The sequence below is a fragment of the Fusarium falciforme genome, chromosome 10, assembly GCF_026873545.1.
Source record: "Fusarium falciforme chromosome 10, complete sequence".
Classification (NCBI taxonomy): Eukaryota; Fungi; Ascomycota; class Sordariomycetes; order Hypocreales; family Nectriaceae; genus Fusarium; species Fusarium falciforme.
This window is the reverse complement of record NC_070553.1, coordinates 3,166,569-3,183,933: the sequence shown is the minus strand read 5'-3', so window position 1 is coordinate 3,183,933 and position 17,365 is coordinate 3,166,569. Positions and strand designations below refer to the sequence as shown.

At 51.3% G+C, this 17,365-nt stretch overlaps 10 protein-coding genes across 10 annotated transcripts; 4 read left to right on the top strand and 6 right to left on the bottom strand.

The window, feature by feature from the left end:
• Positions 1-531: 531 nt before the first annotated feature.
• Positions 532-2,096, bottom strand: NCS54_01287400 (FAD-binding PCMH-type domain-containing protein; the record flags this gene model as incomplete). Its single annotated transcript, XM_053158096.1, has 3 exons — positions 532-657; positions 715-993; positions 1,050-2,096. 3 exons carry the CDS (start codon positions 2,094-2,096, stop codon positions 532-534), a joined length of 1,452 nt encoding a protein of 483 aa, XP_053014071.1.
• Positions 2,097-2,461: 365 nt separating this feature from the next.
• NCS54_01287300 (COesterase domain-containing protein) lies at positions 2,462-4,301 on the bottom strand (the record flags this gene model as incomplete). Its single annotated transcript, XM_053158095.1, has 5 exons — positions 2,462-3,058; positions 3,120-3,475; positions 3,540-3,715; positions 3,788-4,066; positions 4,120-4,301. 5 exons carry the CDS (start codon positions 4,299-4,301, stop codon positions 2,462-2,464), a joined length of 1,590 nt encoding a protein of 529 aa, XP_053014070.1.
• Positions 4,302-4,589: 288 nt separating this feature from the next.
• NCS54_01287200 (AB hydrolase-1 domain-containing protein) lies at positions 4,590-5,447 on the top strand (the record flags this gene model as incomplete). Its single annotated transcript, XM_053158094.1, has 1 exon — positions 4,590-5,447. One exon carries the CDS (start codon positions 4,590-4,592, stop codon positions 5,445-5,447), a length of 858 nt encoding a protein of 285 aa, XP_053014069.1.
• A 519-nt stretch (positions 5,448-5,966) lies between these two features.
• Positions 5,967-7,108, bottom strand: NCS54_01287100 (Hypothetical protein; the record flags this gene model as incomplete). The annotated part of the gene is made up of 4 exons (XM_053158093.1): positions 5,967-6,020; positions 6,098-6,598; positions 6,654-7,030; positions 7,084-7,108. The coding sequence occupies 4 exons, from the start codon at positions 7,106-7,108 to the stop codon at positions 5,967-5,969; spliced, it is 957 nt and encodes a 318-aa protein (XP_053014068.1).
• A 337-nt stretch (positions 7,109-7,445) lies between these two features.
• Positions 7,446-8,436, top strand: NCS54_01287000 (NAD(P)-bd-dom domain-containing protein; the record flags this gene model as incomplete). The annotated part of the gene is made up of 2 exons (XM_053158092.1): positions 7,446-7,716; positions 7,766-8,436. The coding sequence occupies 2 exons, from the start codon at positions 7,446-7,448 to the stop codon at positions 8,434-8,436; spliced, it is 942 nt and encodes a 313-aa protein (XP_053014067.1).
• Positions 8,437-8,784: 348 nt separating this feature from the next.
• On the top strand, positions 8,785-9,806 carry NCS54_01286900 (Hypothetical protein; the record flags this gene model as incomplete). Its single annotated transcript, XM_053158091.1, has 4 exons — positions 8,785-8,896; positions 8,954-9,026; positions 9,080-9,507; positions 9,562-9,806. 4 exons carry the CDS (start codon positions 8,785-8,787, stop codon positions 9,804-9,806), a joined length of 858 nt encoding a protein of 285 aa, XP_053014066.1.
• Positions 9,807-10,149: 343 nt separating this feature from the next.
• Positions 10,150-11,982, bottom strand: NCS54_01286800 (Hypothetical protein; the record flags this gene model as incomplete). Its single annotated transcript, XM_053158090.1, has 4 exons — positions 10,150-10,402; positions 10,461-10,604; positions 10,665-11,767; positions 11,827-11,982. The coding sequence occupies 4 exons, from the start codon at positions 11,980-11,982 to the stop codon at positions 10,150-10,152; spliced, it is 1,656 nt and encodes a 551-aa protein (XP_053014065.1).
• A 914-nt stretch (positions 11,983-12,896) lies between these two features.
• Positions 12,897-14,327, top strand: NCS54_01286700 (FAD-binding-3 domain-containing protein; the record flags this gene model as incomplete). The annotated part of the gene is made up of 5 exons (XM_053158089.1): positions 12,897-12,917; positions 12,969-13,535; positions 13,588-13,904; positions 13,957-14,230; positions 14,280-14,327. The coding sequence occupies 5 exons, from the start codon at positions 12,897-12,899 to the stop codon at positions 14,325-14,327; spliced, it is 1,227 nt and encodes a 408-aa protein (XP_053014064.1).
• A 405-nt stretch (positions 14,328-14,732) lies between these two features.
• NCS54_01286600 (Hypothetical protein) lies at positions 14,733-15,792 on the bottom strand (the record flags this gene model as incomplete). Its single annotated transcript, XM_053158088.1, has 2 exons — positions 14,733-15,497; positions 15,592-15,792. 2 exons carry the CDS (start codon positions 15,790-15,792, stop codon positions 14,733-14,735), a joined length of 966 nt encoding a protein of 321 aa, XP_053014063.1.
• A 299-nt stretch (positions 15,793-16,091) lies between these two features.
• NCS54_01286500 (Lactamase-B domain-containing protein) lies at positions 16,092-17,030 on the bottom strand (the record flags this gene model as incomplete). The annotated part of the gene is made up of 1 exon (XM_053158087.1): positions 16,092-17,030. The coding sequence occupies one exon, from the start codon at positions 17,028-17,030 to the stop codon at positions 16,092-16,094; it is 939 nt and encodes a 312-aa protein (XP_053014062.1).
• Positions 17,031-17,365: the final 335 nt, after the last annotated feature.

Sequence of the window (17,365 nt, the reverse complement as noted above, 5' to 3'; positions counted from 1 at the left end):
ACTTAATACAATTGATCACCATCACTTGATCCCTTACAACTGAGCAACATGCGCTAGTTGTGGGGTAGTTAAAATGCGGGGGTGGGGAGAGGATTGATGGGTGTGGGTCAGGTGGGTGTTGTAAATCCGGGGTAAAATTCAGAGAGGACACGACGATGACAAATTGAAGTTGAGTAAACAGGGGCTTTCGAACCCCCCTGATTTGTGACCCCCTTGGCGAGTGGATTGATCCGGTTAACAGTTAAACCTCGATATTTTGCTCCTCTGATCGAGGCCAATCGGTGCACCTTACCTTGGCTCCAGAGACCGGGTGTTCGAAAGCCCCCGACTCAACTTACAGGGTCGCTCCTTGTAGTATACTTATCATCTCTTTATGATAGCTTTTACTTTTACGCTGTTTTAATAGTTCAATATTTACTTCTAGGAACGTAACACGAGCAAGACCATAGACACGGCGAAGTATTTTAAGATATTTCTTATATTAAACAAACATGCAGGCAAATGTTTGAAGCTATCATGTTATGCATACTTTCAGAGCTTCGTCTCCGCGTTCGATGTCGAAACAAAAGCCTTGTATCCGATAAAGAGCCCATTGGGATCCCATTTCTCCCTAATCCTCATGAATTTCGCACAAGCGGACTTTGACCATACTGGGATCTGGAAGACAAATCATGTGAGATTTAGGCTCATGAATTCGGGTACCGCATCACTTACACTGGAAGAGTGAAGAGAGCCTGGTGACTGGTCAAAGTCAGCAACGTACATTCCACAGGCGACAGATTCAGCCTGCCCATATGACTGTTGCATGACTTGTCGGACTTTGGTTTGGAGTGATACGTCTTTCCATCCTGAAAAAGTTGAGATGTAATACTGTTGAGGGATGCTGAGCACTGCATCCGCCTCATCGATGTCCAGGGTGTCGGCCATGTAGATGCATCCGTATGATGATCGCGTTGGCAGATTACACATGGCTGGCTTGATAGCTTGAATGAGCTGCAAGGCGGCTGTGTCAGAACTCGATTTCATTTGTTTGAGACCTGAATACGCACCTTGTCACGATGAACAGCTGGATCATTGAGAATGCTGTTGATACCCCACTTCTGACCTGGAGTCTGCGGGTTCAAGAGGTGTTGAAGCTTGAAGAACTCTTCCCAATCGACTTCAGCCACAGGCTTAGACTCAATCAGGCATCCTTTGAGGTTTTCTGGCACCTGATCCCAGACACTGAGCATGCTCTCTGCCTCTGAAAGACTGTCTGCATAGGCTGAAATGTTGACAAGCAGCAGAAGAGGTGAAGTCGAAGGCACACTCTCATCAGGGGAATCGGGGTCAAAGAGCTCGGGGTGCAGGGTACAGGCCGCCGTCTCAGTAAAGGACTTGGGCATCTGGTGATTTCGTTCAAAAGCAAAAGAGAGGAAGGCCTCGTAGTTGTCTTTACCGGAGAAGGTATAAGTACGACCATAATGTTTCTTCTTCGGAATGGTGCGGCTCCAGATCCGAGTAACAACTCCAAAGAAGGCCTGGCCAGCGCCACGTGCGGCCCAGAAAAGATCAGGGTTGTCAGTCCTGCTTGCAATCAGGACCCTGCCATCGGGAACAACAATCTCCAGCTTGATTATCCAGTCGGTGACAGTAGCTCCCCATCCTCTCATGAAGAAGCCTTGGCCGCCGGCGAGGCAGAAACCACCCAAGGCCACATCTGGAGCATGCCCAAAGGGGAAGAACCGGCCTAGAGCGTCGGTGAACTTCCAGGCCTCGTACACACGGACGGCAGGGCCAAAGGAGACTTGGCCAGTCTGGGAATCGTATTTGATCTCCCTGTTGAGATGACTGACATCGATCAGAATACCATCGTTGATCAATGATGGTTTCGATGGAAGGTGTCCTCCTGATCGAACACCCAAGGCTACACCAAGTTCTCGGGCCCTTTGGAGCGCCTTGGACACATCCTGGACTGACTGGACGGCGTGGATCTCGATTGGAAACCTACCAGTTTCCTCTTTGTTGAAGTAGCGCTCGCGGGAGTTCTCATAGTCACTTGTTCCTCTTTGGAGCACGGTGGGTGTGATAACGTCGGGCGAAGCGCTGCCAGTCATGATGATATCGAGACGATAGATGCGATATTGGTGGAGATGTTTAGAAGTGTGGTGTGTGTCGAACTGAGGGGAAGCTCGAAATTTGGCTGTCAGCCATTTAAGTCTAATCCGAGGGTGCTCCAGCTGAAGAACAGAAAGGGGGTTCCCCGGCATGCCGAAGGATCATGTCGTGACATGTGTGGGGTAAAGAAGACGGCAGCCGAGTACGGAACCGGGAGAAACGAGTACGACCCAACACACAATCTAATGCCTCAGATTTATTGTTACTGTTACTTATAAAGTCATAAAGCAGAGCGGACCAGGTGAATCGAGAAGAGAATGTTAGATGCGGTGGTTGGAGCAGTTAGATAGATACTGGTACGCTATCAAGAGCCAAACACAAAGGCCAGCCAGAGCCCCAGCAGAGTATCGAATCCAATGGCTTGGCCAATACTGGCCATCTCGCGATACTGTTCCGTCATTGCCTCTGTTCCCTTGAGATGCTTCAACTGACCACCCCCTAATTTCGCGACGGCCCCAGACACCGAGAACGGTTCCCAAGGCTTCTCGCCATGGACAAACGCGATGACGGCCTTGGCAAACTCTTCCGCCGCCGCCCTCTGGGTGTTGTCAAGCTTGTCGTTGTAGTTCTGTAGCAGGAACGAGATGTCCAGAATGTGCGTACTATGACCCTTGAAGGGGCCATCCCAGGGATTTGGTTCAGCGAATTCCAAGACGAATGCATCCCGCGGAAAGCTAGCGGCGAATGCTCGCGCCGCGGCTTGGTTACCAATATCAGACCCAAAGGTCAGAACTCGTAGTAAAGCATCTTGGTCACCAAGCTCCGGGGTGATGCCATAGCACCTGAGGAGGCGATCTGCTGTACCGTGGTAGCTAAAGAGCAACTTGCGGGCGAGAACGGAAAATCCCGAGGCGATACCTTTTCTCTGAAAAAACAGACCCATGAATGCAAAGATACTAGCCTATATGGTATGTACAAGTCAGCAATAGTTTCAGTTTCCTAGAAAATCATGTTAAGCTTACATCTAGGGGAGAGTGGATGGCCATAACAGCTTCGGACGACTTGGACTTGAAAACGTAGTCCTTGGACTGCATGAAGCTGAAACTCTCGTTGTAAGGTACGAGCTCTCCATCTAGCACTGGAATGAACGGAAGGGTGGGATTCTGGGCTTTCTGAAGCTCTTCAATGGAGATTGCCTGGAGAGCTTTGATTCGTTCCGTGGCGGACAAGCCCTTGCACCCCAGAGCACCGATCAATGCTTCATAGCTCGACTCGGCCACTGATTTGCTGATGGGGCGAACGGACGGCGGGGCACCGCCCATGACGATAACCAGAGAGATGAGAGCCTCCTCTGTGTACAGAAGACGGACAGCTGACACTGAGGTGATGGATCTTGATCAGTCTTATTTCTTGATAGCTCTCGGAGAGGGCTCAAGACTCACAGCCACCCACACTTTCTCCTGCTACGGTGATACGATCGGGGTCACCTCCGAAACCACCGATATACTTCTTGATCCAGTGAATCGAGGCTCTCTGGTCTCGCAATCCACGGTTCGTCTTATATCCGGCCTGCTCAAGCTCCTCGGAAGCCGCGAACCCTGGTGCCCCAAGTCGATAACTAACAACGTCAAGGGTGAGTGTCTTGTACCTCAAACAGATCATATTCATCACTCTGTGAAATGGTACGCACTTGATATTAATGCCAATCATGGGCTGACCCAGCTGTGCCGATAGCCGCACGATGCTGGCCATGTCGTATTGCGGCCACCAGTTTGAACCCACCGCAAAGCCGCCACCGTGGATAAACACCAAGACAGGAAGAGGACCTGAATGGTTTCCCGATGGGATCGATATGTTCAGAGTGAGGCAATCAGTGCCCGACAAGCCAGGGAAATCGAGCTTTGGCAGCGTCTTCTGGATGGCCGCCATTTCATTGTCGACTGCCCGAGGGTCGGAAATCGCCTGCGGTCTGCACGTCATTAGACCGAGACCTCCCTCGCCGTGCAAGGTTGTGACTCTCACCCATGCTTCTGGGCATTTATACCGCTGCCGTCGTATGTGCTCAACTTGGGGTTGTCAAACCAGTGCTCAAGCGATGCATACTTGACTCCCAGGAGTTGTATCACACCGCCCACGCTGAGACATTGAACTACGCCAATATCTGGGTGAGAAATTTCAGCTGGTTGAGGTTGGAAGGGCGCCATGGTGGAGGAATTGCCGAACAAGAAAACGAGATGGCCTAGAGAAGCCGATAGCTCAAACACTGCTGAAACTACGGTACTCATCTTGATATCGACCGGCTTTTGTTACCCCATGGGGGGCCTTTGTACCCCACATTCAGGGGTCCAGGTTTGGCACCAGACTCCATTCAACTTGAGAACTGCCGGGGACACCTAAACACAGGCTTCTAGACTCAATAATTTGAACCCTGCCCATTACCTATCTCAGGCACAAGCCATTTCGCCGAGTACAGACACCTCGCCCAGCAAACGATGCCGTCAACTCGCGAGTACATTTGCCACCCCAACGGGCAGACCACAAGCTATTTTTATGACAGCTTCGTGGATCCGTGGCGTCCCAGCGAGACTATTTTGATACAGCACGGCTTTGCAAGAACAGCTGATCATTTCTACCACTGGGTTCCGGCCCTTGCGCGGCGTTACAACGTCATCCGCCGAGACCTACGCGGCCATGGAGGTTCAAGCTTCCCAACCGATCAAGATGGTTCATATGACTACTCAACCGCCACCATCCTCGAAGAGATCAAAGACACGCTGGATCAGCTAAAGCTCGACAAAGTTCACTTTATTGGCGAGTCCACCAGCGGTATGCTGGCGCAGATTTTTGCCGCCACGTACCCAGACCGAATCCATTCTGTCATTATTTGCTCTTCGCCAACACACCTCCCTCAGGCCGCACAGCAGTTTCTAGCATTTGGCAAATCTTCTTGGCCCGCGGCATGCCGAGAGCTAGGGTCACTTGGCTGGGCTGAGCAGCTCGCGGCGTCTAGTGGGACTGTGTCCAGCAGCGACCCAGACTATATCAAGTGGTGGATCGACAAGGTGGCAGTCAGTGATGGGGAAGGGCTTGCGTCTTACGCCGAGTTCTTGTGCAAGTTGGACAGTAGACCATATCTCGGCCGCATCAAGGCACCGATGCTCATCCTCTGCTCGACCAACAGCGCCATGGTTACCGTTGAATCCATGCGTGAGCTTGCCACTCAAGTTCCAACTTCGAGATTGGAGGCGATTGAGGCCAAGGGCCACGAGATCTATGCTGAGGCTGCTGACAAGTGCCTTGCCAAAGTTTCCGAGTTCCTCGAGAGTCTCCAACTTGGTCAACAGCAATGAGTGCATCTGAAGGCTACGGTGCTCTTACGCGTTTGGGTTCTTATGCCGTCCTGTATAGATAGATGTAACCATTGTGGCTGTGGTCGACAGCTTACGTTAGATAATCCGTCAATAAACTCAATTGGCGCTTTTAGAGTGTCCAAGTTACTCAGGAGCTCCAGAACCGCACCATGTAGCATCTCTGGACAAGCAACCCCCTATACCCCCCTTCTTTGTCTTCTCAGTAGGGGCTCGCAGCACAGTTAGAGGCCGTGTCCAGGTTGTAGCTTTCACTGTGGCATGGTAGCTCAGTGCCACTCTAGGCGATTGCGCCAGAGAGTTCACCGTAATTTCCATTACACAAACCTCGGGTACCAGTGAAACTCAACCCTCCTGCAACCACGTTGAATATCGCGATGTTTGGGGACGATTCTGCTCAGCATACAATCTCCATGTACCAAGATTTCTTTATAAATTGGGTTTAATTCAAGTCAACTTGTCAATATCTGACCCATATCCACCTTTACATGGAAGAAGCTTTTACTCATCCTTTGCATTCGTAATGTGCAAATACACAGAAGACCCGTCTCGATCCTAAGCAGAGGCCATAGGTTAACATGTTTCCCAGCGTATACAAATCATCTAGACTTTGCACAGGCCATTCTACTCACAATACATCGTGGGTCTTTGGATGCCTCTTCAAAGACGCCATATGCAGCTTTTGCAATTGTTGGCTCGATATTCTCCCGCTTAGCGGCCTCGATACCCAGCGACAAATCCTTCAAAAACATCTGCGTCTTGAAACCGAGCCTCCATGCGTTGCTGCTTGGTGCATGAGGTACGACGTTGGGAACAGGACAAACGTTGTCGCCCATAAAGGTCTGCCCAGTCGAGTTGTGGATGATCTTGTGTAGCATCTTGGGGTCAACTCCAGACTTGACACCAATGGCCATGGCCTCTGCGATGAGTAGCAGCACAGAGCACGAGATATAGTTGTTACTTATCTTGGCTGCCAGACCGGATCCGACGGAGCCACACCAGAAGATCTTTTCAGGGGCAGCCATGGCGGTGACGACCTGCTGCAGTCTCGCGGCTGCCGCATCATCTACAGCCGGTTCAGGATGGCCGATCATGAAAGAAAGCGTCGACTTTTCAGCCGCAGGAACGCCCCCCTGGGAAAAAATGGATCAGCATGTACATTGCCGAGTGTGGACAGTCTGTTCTCACAGATACAGGGGCATCAGCGTATATGCCCTGGCCTGCCTCTCTCACCAGCCTGGACACCTTCCGGGCTGTCTCGGTGTCGATTGTACTGCACTCAAGAAGGATTCTCTTCTCATTCCTGGGCGCCGCAACGATGCCAGTCGTCGGATCAAGATAAACGCTCTCAACCTCCCGGGGGCCAGGAACCATGCTAACAACCACATGCACTTTGGAGGCTACATCGCGTGGCGATGTCTCAATGTGTACTGGCCCAACACTGCCAAACTCGCTACTGAATCTCGCAGCTGACGGCTTGTACACGTCAAACACGTGAAAAGAAGCACTGCTCGGCAATTTACGCCTGATTGCAGCGGCCATTGGGTAGCCAATAGCGCCGATACCTCCAGGTGTGACCAACGTTAGTCAAAAGACGGTGTCCAGCTGGAGAACCTACCGATGAAGCCCACATTGAAATCCATCTCGAAAGTATTTTCTAAAGACTAAGATCGTATGAGTAGAGCCAGTGCTTTCTCAGAATGCTCCCGTATCAAGCGAGGGAGTTATCTACGTCAAGGCAACGAGTACAAATCAGACCCCACGTTAGAAATGCGGGTAGGGTTTAATGGTGCCCCATCTATTTACTACCCCACAATCCGTCGCCAACCCCGGACAGAGGAGGAGTCTCCTGATCGAGACTTTTCCAGCAGTTGGAGGCTTGCTGATAAAAGCGGCTCGCGATTATAGGTCAAGCCGCGTCACCTGCTCACGATTGTCCCTGTCCCAACTAGCCCGTTTGAAACTGTTCATTCACTAGCCATGACCACATCCAAGCCTTTGAAGATTGCTGTCATCGGCCCAGCGGGGTTCGGGGGGTCATATCTGTGCGTGGAGCTGATCAGTCGTGGACATCATGTCGTTGGATTATCCCGCAATCCCGAGAAGCTGGGGTCCCATGCCAACTACGAGCCGAGGCCTGTAGATATCGACAACAACACCGATTCCCAGCTGGCAGAGGCGATGCGCGATGTAGATGTTGTCGTGAGCGAGTATGGCCCCCACACAGCTGGGCACCAGGCGCTGCAATATGGTGAGCCGCCTCTTGGGACCGGATCAGTTGTTGTCACTGACTATGATAGTTCCTTTCATCGAAGCCGTCCGAAAGATCATCTTGGCTGTCAAAAAGGCCAAGGTTGGCTACTTTGTCATGGTCGGCGGTGCCGGAAGCCTCCATATCGCTCACGAGGACGACCTGTGTGTTGCCGACAGTAAAGACTTTTTCCTGGCCTACCGCAGAGCCATTGCGGACAGCCATGCTCATGTCAGCTATATGGAGGATAGACTGGGGCCCATGGGAGGTGGCCTGCGCAAGTATCGGAACGCGCGCCTTGCGCTGAAGAATGCAGACGCTTCAGACCATGAGATCAAGGCCGCAAAGGCGACTGTCGATGAATACGAAGAGGGAGTGAAGCAGGACCGGGCCTCGGACTTTATAAAGGCCGCGAGGGCCAGCTACATGTTCTTTGACGGAAACACGTCTTTCAACTGGACGTTTGTGTCTCCCAGCCCTCTGTACCGCCCAGGGAAGCGTACTGGCAGCTACGAGGTGACGATTCACAACCTCCCTCTGAAAGGCGAGCCCAAGGGTGAAAATCGGTTGGATGGCAGACTCACGGGCATCTCGGCTGCGGATCTTGCCATTGCCATTACCGATGAGGTCGAGTCACAGAAGCACAAGTACCAACACTGGACTGCAACGGCTGATCTGTCTGACGACACGCCGGCCCCCTCTTATCTTAGGCTAGAGTAGAGTCTCTCCCGACCTAAGCGCTGATGGTACATTGATTGAAATTCTCTGTTGAAACCAACCTTACTCCTTTCTGTGATTGATATCTGTCAAGGAACAAACAAGCTCATTCTAATAACTCTCATCTTTATGAACTTCGCAACGATTCCAAAAGAATCCACAGCCGCAGTAACAAACAACACAGCAAACCCCATCCATGTTACCCCATACCAAGAGTTGCTAAGCACCCCACAAGTAAATCTCTCATGGTGGCCCATATAAGAAGGCACAATATAGCGGGTCGCAATGACAGTCAACACGTTCTAACGTCAAAATCCTTCATCCGTAATCCACAAATAATCCGACAACAAAATGTCCAACTACCTCTTCGATGAAGCCGAACTAGAAAATGTTCGTGGCAAGGTCATCTTGGTCACTGGGGGTGCTACTGGCATTGGTCATGCCATCGTCACGCTTGCCCACCGTATGCATGAGCCTGTCCCCGAGGCGAAACATCAATCAATGCTAACTCATCTAATAGAGCATGGTGCAAAAGTGGCATTCTGTGATGTGAATGAAGAAAGCGGGAGGAGCTTCCAGCGGGAGCTTGGCAGGTAGACACTCTCAGTCGGTCCAACGCAACTGTGTTGACTCTTAACATCTCTAGTGACGTCCTATTCGAGAAATGCGATGTGTCAAACTGGAGCGAACTCCTCAGATTTTTCCAGCTCACATACACCAAATTCGGTACCATCGACTCGGTCATCTCAAATGCAGCCATCAACAGGATCGAAACGCTCGAGGACCCATCCGACACTCCAACATCCGAGTTGCCAGCTCCAGACATCTCGGCCCTCAATGTGAACATGATTGGTACCTGGTATGTTACGAAGGCTGCCATTCACTTCTTCGGCAAGACTCCCGAGACCAAGTCTCAGCTTGTGCTGTTCGGATCGGTGGCAAGCTACTTTGACACACCGCCGCTGTACACCTACTGCGCCAGTAAAGCCGGAGTTCTTGGCCTTATGCGGGCTCTCCGGACTCAAGTTCCAAAGCAGAATATTACTGTAAACATGATTACACCATGGATGACAGGTAAGCAACTCTCTTCTCCTCAACTGGCATGTTCCAGCTGACGAGCAATCACAGTGACCGCCATGGTAACCGACCACATCAAGAAGGTCTGGGGGGAGTTACCGGCCAACTCGCCACTTGATGTTGCCAAGGCCAGCTTGTTGCCCATTGTGCGCCCGCAAGTCAATGGAAAAAGCTTTCTTATAAATGGGGGCAACATCACGGAAGTTGAAGATAAGCTGGATGAGACGCAGCATGTGTGGCTGGGTTCGGAGCTTGACAGCAACATGAGAGAAGGCCAGCGTAGACTTATTCCATGAGTCTCACAGGATCTAAGCAGTTAGTTTTTTCAGAAGTATACCTGACCGGATTGGTATAACTTTGGTCGATTAAGAGGAAAATGATTGTGCTTGGTTCCTAAATGACCATCCGGGTAGTATCTTTCAACGTTGGAGTGCGTCAAGGGCAAGTGAAAGTGACACGCAAGCGATTATACACGGGGCATCTATGGTAACTGACAGGTGTCAGATTTGAGATGAAGGAACAAAATACAGGATGAAATGCCATAATATTGCAATACACACACACAAAACACATTTGCTGGTTACCAAGCTCTTGCCCATTTGCCCAACTCACTGCCAGAGTATATCTCTCTGGACTCCCTCAGTAAATCAGTTCGTCCGTCTTGGTATCCTCAAACTCCTTCTCGATGATCCGTCTGTGCTTGTCCGAGCGGCAGGTAATGGAGCAGTCGAACGGCTCAGGAATGCTGAGGAAGCCAGCCATCATGGTCGTTGAGGGCTCGACAGTTGATCCATCGGCTCTCTTCTTCTTCTCGATATTGAAAGCCCATAGCGTCCTTGAAATGACAATAAAGAGCGACTTCTCGGCCAGATGAACGCCAGGGCACGCACGGCTGTGAAGATGGTTAGAAGTTACTATTCAGCGGCGGCAACTGTCTGATATAGGCTTACCGGCCAGCTCCATAGGAGAAGTGATCTCTGTCATATGGGTCCTGAGAGTTCATATACTCGGCAGCCGTGAGAGGACTGTTGAGATAGCGTGCGGGCTCATAGGTGTCTGGGTCGGTGTAGCGGCTGGGATCGCGTTGGATTGCCCTTGATACAATTTATGAGAAAGACTTGTTTATGCAGGTCAGGATCGATACTTAAACTTACCACCAGTTGAGAACCACCACCGAGTTCTTAGGGATGAAGTGGCCTTCGTACCAGTCATCCTCGGTCGATGCATGGTACATTCCAAACTTGTTGACTGGTCGCCACCTCAGCGTCTCCTTGATCATGGCGCGGATGTAGGGCAGATCAGCTTCATCCTCCCACTGAGGCATCCGGTCTGTTCCGACCACGCGGTCAAGTTCTTCCTGGCCCTTCTTCATGACTTCTGGGTAGAGAGTCATGGCAAGTGTCCAGTTGTTGATGGTGGTGGCGGTTGTTTCGGACCCGGCCTCAACCAAGCCACCACAGGTGTAAGCCGCAAGTAGGTCGTCGATGCCCTTTGACTTTGGGTCGTTGAGATAGAACTCCTTGCAGAAGCTATCCCTGGCAGTTCCAGCATCCGTCGTTCTCTTCAAGGTTTCCCAAAGCTCGAGGTAGATTTTGCTGTCGTGGGCAAAGGCCTTTTCTCCCCAAGATCGCCAGTTGCCAAATAAGAACTGGGGCAGTTTGGCCAAGCCAGGAAGGGTCTCAACTGCAAAGGCTCCAGGCGCCATCATGATGGAGAGATTCTCGAGGACACTGAAGATCTTTGTGATCAAGGGATCCTCAAAGCTCGGGACACGGTATCCGTAGGCGACGAGCATGATGACCGAGGTGGAGTACCGGCGGTTGATGGTGTAGAACTGATCAGGCCGAGTCAAGAGGTCGTGCAGGACTACCTTGGACTCGAGGTTCTGCACAGGTCTGTACTTCTTGGAAGCATTCAGGTTCAAAAGGGCATGGCTATGCTTCCGAAGGCTTCTCCATTCAGGCCCATAAGCCATAAACAGCTGGCGTGACTTTCCGCTGGCGATATTTTGGGCAAGGGGGAGATGGGGTCGGGAGGAGTAGATGGCCGACTTCTTGTCCATCAAATCCTTGACAGCCTTTGGAGAAGATAACCAAATGTAGTCGGTCGCGCCGATCTTGGTGTAGAAAACGTTGCCGTATTTGCGATGCCACTCGCGGACCTTGGTGCGCACCTGCTCTGAGTCGGAGAGATCAAGGAGGTTGCCTATCAGAGGCCAGCCGGGGGGCCCTGGAGGTAGTTTTCGCCGGCGAGGATCCTGTATAATGGACAAGGTTAACAAGATCAAAGCCTCGACTAGGTTTGGTGGTCACTCACAGTGATGGAGTTTGGAACAAGAGAGATGTAAACGCCAGCAAACACTAGGATAAGGACCACGGCGACGGGAACAAGAACGCCTCCATCCAGACTTCTAAGTCGCTGCGTCTGCAGACGTACAAGATGCACGACGTCTTGGTGGTTGATTAACTTCATGTTTTAGGACGGATTCGAGCGGTAATGATGGGGGATCGAGACCAAGGTGATGCCACGGGGAGAAGGTGTTCAAGTCAATCTTTTTGTCTCTGCAAAAGCCTCACGGCCTCTTTTTCTTCGCATAACACGTTAGTCTGCAGGCACCGGTTCAAGCACCCCATCATTTACCCCATGGAGGTCAGGTAGGCTCCTCCACAATACGCATCCCCACGCGAGAGCAGCATGCCAACATGGTCTGGAAAATGGGGTAGCCGGTGGTTCTGGACGGACGGCGTGTCAATGTGGGGGTACAATTGGACATGGGTCTTGGCTCGTAATACGACTGTACCAACGGTGGTCGCGACATCAACTTCAAGCCGCCTACACAGCATCGAGACCCTCACAGCTTGCAATAAAGAACTTATCCTTACAATCAGACCCAATGAGACAGTAAAACTTCAGGATATTTCACTAGGAGGACCTAGCAGAACAATGCCATTGCCTCGAGACCTGGTCTAATCACCCCTATAAATTATATCAGACCGGTCTCGGGAATATTCATCTTCAGGATAATAATATTACATTCTTTTCTTATAGTTAAAACCTAGCCATTAATATGATAAGTTCTCTAATAGATAGGCTGCCAAATACTCGTCTGGCAATACTTGGCCTGTTTTGCCCACCTTCTGGTGACATGCGGGGCCCTACTCCAGCTACGAGACTTGCCCAGCCTTTCTTAGATGGCGGAGTCAAATATCACGAGGAAGCCTCTTGCGGGGCATTTACGGAGTAAAAGGTCAATATTAGGCCGTGTCGTGCCGTGGTTGATATAAAACATGTTAACTAACCAGAAACGCTCCCAGCACGAAGCCCATCCAGTTGCACACATCACGTCTTCACTCATCCACTATTATTTGAACTTTAGGGTAGAGACAATGGCGGTTACCTCGGATAGGGTAAGCTCTCACTCCCCTTGACTCCCAACGTTGGCTGACAATGGCGACAAGACCCAAGTCTTGATTGTCGGCGCTGGTCCGGCTGGCCAGCTTCTCGGCCTGATGCTAGCAAAGCAAGACATCTCTGTCACAATCGTTGAGCAAGCCGATAAACTTGACGACAGGCCTCGAGCCACCCATTACGGCCCTCCAGCCATGAAAATCCTCAACTCTGCTGGTGTTGGCGATGATGTTCGCTCAAAGGGCTTCATCGTCGACACAGTGGCGTGGCGGCGCCTTGACGGGTCGTACATCGCTGGCCTCGACCATGAGACTCAGAAGGACAGCGCTGACCGAATGGCCGCCCTGCCACTGAGCCAACTCGCTGGGATCTTGTACGACCATGCCAAGACTCTGCCTAAGCTCCAGTATCTATTCAACCGCAAAGTGGTGAACATTGGCCAGGACGAGTCGAAGGCCTGGGTCGACACGGTCGACCAAGCCAATGATGGGCAGTCTCGACTCGAAGCTGACTACGTCGTCGGCTGTGACGGCGCCAATAGCATTGTCCGGCGCTCACTGTTTGGAGACTGGAAGTTTCCAGGTAGAACATGGGATGAGCAAATCGTCGCTACCAACGTAAGTCTAGTGTCAAGATGGGCTAAAGCCATCAACTTACGTCCCGTTCCAGGTGTATTACGACTTTGAAAAGTTTAGCTTTTGTGATTCCAACTTCATCATCGACCCGGAACACTGGTATATGGCCGCCAAAATTACCAAGGATGGCATGTGGCGCGTGACATATGGGGAGACAGCCGGTCTAAGCCATGACGTTCTGAAGGAGAGACAGGCTGAAAAGTTCCGAACTATGCTTCCAGGGCATCCAGATCCGAGCCAGTACAAGCTGGTCAATATCAGCCCTTACAAAGTGCACCAGCGGCTAGCAGAGAAGCTCCGGGTCGGCCGGTTCATCCTCGCTGCTGATGCAGCCCACCTATGCAACCCTTTGTGAGTTTGGCTCCATTTCTGGGAATAACCTCATCCACTAACGTCACATCAGCGGCGGCTTGGGGTTGACTGGTGGCATCGTGGATGTGGCCGGAGTGTACGAGTGTCTAGTAGGAATCTATACTAACCGAGCGGATCCGTCCATTCTGGACATCTATAGCGACATCCGCCGCAAGAAGTACCAAGAGATTGTAGACCCCATCTCCAGCTCCAACCTCAGACGCATGTTCAGCGTGCAACCAGACAAGGTTTTAGAGACGGACGAGTTTCTTCAGATGTGCAAGAAAGCTGCGACCGACCCTAAACTCGCTTCAGAAATGCTTCAGGTGAGTAGAACTTGTAACCCCAAGCACCGCAACGCTAAATTGATAAAAGAGCGCCCACCAACTCAACTACGACTTTACTCAACACTACACGCGATGAGGTTGGATGCATGCAAGGCCCATGGGCAAATAGGGACCGGCATAATGATGGGGTGATGCCCAACTCCCCTAGGGTTTTCATTACTGTAGCCAAAAAATCTATTCTATTGATAACAGAGAATCCTTGGTAGCACCTGTTGAAGACGGTTGCAAGAGTCTTGATTTTCCAATCGCAGAATATGGTATCTGATGGTGCGAGGGAGTAAATCACCCGTTGCTGCAAGGATCTGTGTTGACACTTTCACATCCCCTGCCTCGTTGCGATGGCTCATCATTCGTATTTAAGCCCAGGTGATCATCATTTGAGAGTCTAGCTTGGTTAAAAATTATGAGCACCATAGATGAGAAAACCGGATGCTTCGATTTCGGGTGTAGCCTAGTTATTGAGCCTCGTTCTCTATTCCTTTTACGACGACGATTTCTCATTCCAGTCCTCACGGCCCCCAATGTATCTAAACAAAACCCGCGAGTCCAAATCCTTGCAGCTTTCGTCCTGGCTGGCTCCCCTATACGCCTCCAGCCCCGCGTTGCCGAGCAGCATCTTTGCGCCGACCCCGTTGGCGGCTGCAACAGCCAGACCAAAGTCTTTGGCCATCAACTGGACCTTGAACCCCCCAGCGTACCCCTTGCTCGAAGGGGCATCGGGGCAGATGTTGGGAACCGGGTTCCATTTGTCGCAAATGGTGCTCTGCGCTGTGCTGGTGGCAAAGATGCGTGCCAGCACCCGCGGATCCATGCCTGACCGCATGCCAATATTAAAGGCCTCGGCAGTAGCAAGAGAAATTAAACCAGAACAGTAGTTGTTGCAAAGCTTCGCTGTAAGGCCCATGCCTAGTCCACCACAAGCGATGACTGTCTTGCCCATCAGACTCAGCAGCCCATTCAGTAGGGGAAACTGTTCATCCGAGCCATCGTCGGCACACCCGACCATGATGGTCAGCGAGGCAGCTTCCGCACCTAAAGTCCCTCCCGATACGGGAGCATCGTAAAAGCCCGGCTTGGGCCTTTGGCTTTCAACCTCATTGGCCACATCCAGCGAAGTTTTGGTGTCGATGGTGGAGCAGTCGACAAGCAGGCGGGCAGACAGGTCAGGGTGCAATATGCCAGTCGTGGGGTCCAGGTATACAGCACGAACATGAGATCCTTCTGGAAGCATGGTGAAGATGATTTCCTATCAATATTTTCATGAGTCTTGGACCACGGCAGAGAATGACAGCCTGGCTGAACTGCCCAGGTTCTGAGGGGAATGTGACGGGGCGACTTACAGCTTTTTGAGCCACCTCTCTCGGAGAGCGGCAAAGTACAACCGATTCGGGGTGCTTCCGAGCCAATTTGTTCATGGAACTCTCAAGAATATCGTAGACAAAAAGAGTCGAGCCTCTAGGAGCCTTGGAGATGAGATTTGAGGCCATCGGAAGGCCCATGGCCCCGAGGCCTACGAAACCGAGGTTGAGTGACTCTGTCATCTTTGGGTCGTTGTGTGTGCCAGCAAGGCCGTGTTTGAAATCATACGATGGATCAAGAGGAGACTTTTCGAAGCATGTGGTCAAGATAGGATAGGAGCTGCAGTTTTGTGGGGGACTTGATATTCAGCGTCTCTGGAGCGTGGAGGGAGGTTGTGGGGTAATTTACCCCCATGGCTAAATCAATGGGGTCTTAATGCATGGTTTCCAGTCACGGATTAGAAGACAGGGGACATTTTTCATCGAGATGGCCATCTATGGCAACAAACGGCAGAAATTGCTAGTTGGAATAATTATGGCAACTATAGAGTTCCAGGGTAAAATGCGCCCGGGTTATTTTGTGCCCAGGTAGCATCGTGGGCAAAAATGATCTGCAAGTCAAAGCCACACTGGTCTGACACCTGCTTCCAGAGCGAGAACTTTGCCAGAGTCTCAGTTGCTAGCTTCTTGTCCATGTGTATACAGCAGATCCGGCCATCTGCGTCGGTCCATTCCGCGATGGACATGTCTCCACGAAGCAACCTTTCATCGTGGCAGGCGTCTCCGATTAATAACACCCATTTTCGAATTCCTTTTCGTACCAGCAAGCCAATGTGTCCAATGAGATGGCCTGGACAGTCGACGATATAAATCGATCCGTCGTCGGTCAGGCCACGAATGTGTAATCCTCCCGCTTCCTGCCAACCGTCTGAATATCGGGTTGGAGGGGGAAACTCACGCACGCTGAGATTGTCGAATAGGTTGGCTTGAAATTGAGAATGGGACATGTGCCCATTTAGGCCATTCCTGAGCACATCAAGGGATCCTGCTCCGACCAAGAACTGTGCCTGGGGGAAGTCGGAGGGTGTGCCGATGTGGTCCCAGTGAACATGGCTAAGGATGACCTCGTCAATGTCTTGGCAGGAAAGGCCGGCGGCGAGCAAGCTCTGTCGAACATCTGGCAAAGGCTGTAGCGGTAGGCGGTTCCGGAGGTGATTCTGAATTGGCAAGCTATACTCTTCCGTATTTCTTCTCAACCCCAGGTCAAAAAGAAGACGCCTAGGGCCGACGGCAGATGGTTGATGAACGATAATAAAAGACAGAGAAGGGACCTGACATCGTTCGTTGTCCGACTCTCCAGACACAAACGTCTTTTTGGGAAGCGTAAAGGTGCCACCTCGCAAAGCCGAGAGCTTAGCGACACCGAAGGCTTTGTCTTCAAGGGCCGACAAGGCAGTTTTCACGCTGCCAACATCGGTCATTTTGATGGGATTACTGAGTTAGAAGACGGAACTGAACCTGGCGTGATCTATGTAGACACACTTGGGCGAGACAAGTAGAAGAAGGATGAAAAGAAATGTTACCCCACATCGATGACCCTTTCCAGATAAGGTACCCCGTCGCATTCACCCGGCTCTCAGTGCACGTACAACAGGTTCAAGTCGAAAGATGAGCAAGTAATGGGTCTTGATCAAAACACTAGACGTGCTCCAGGAAGGGATATATACAAGGACTAGACCATATCATACATGGCCCGTCAATTATTGACCCAGGGCCTAAATGCACTCATTTCATGATTACACACCAAGCCTCCCTC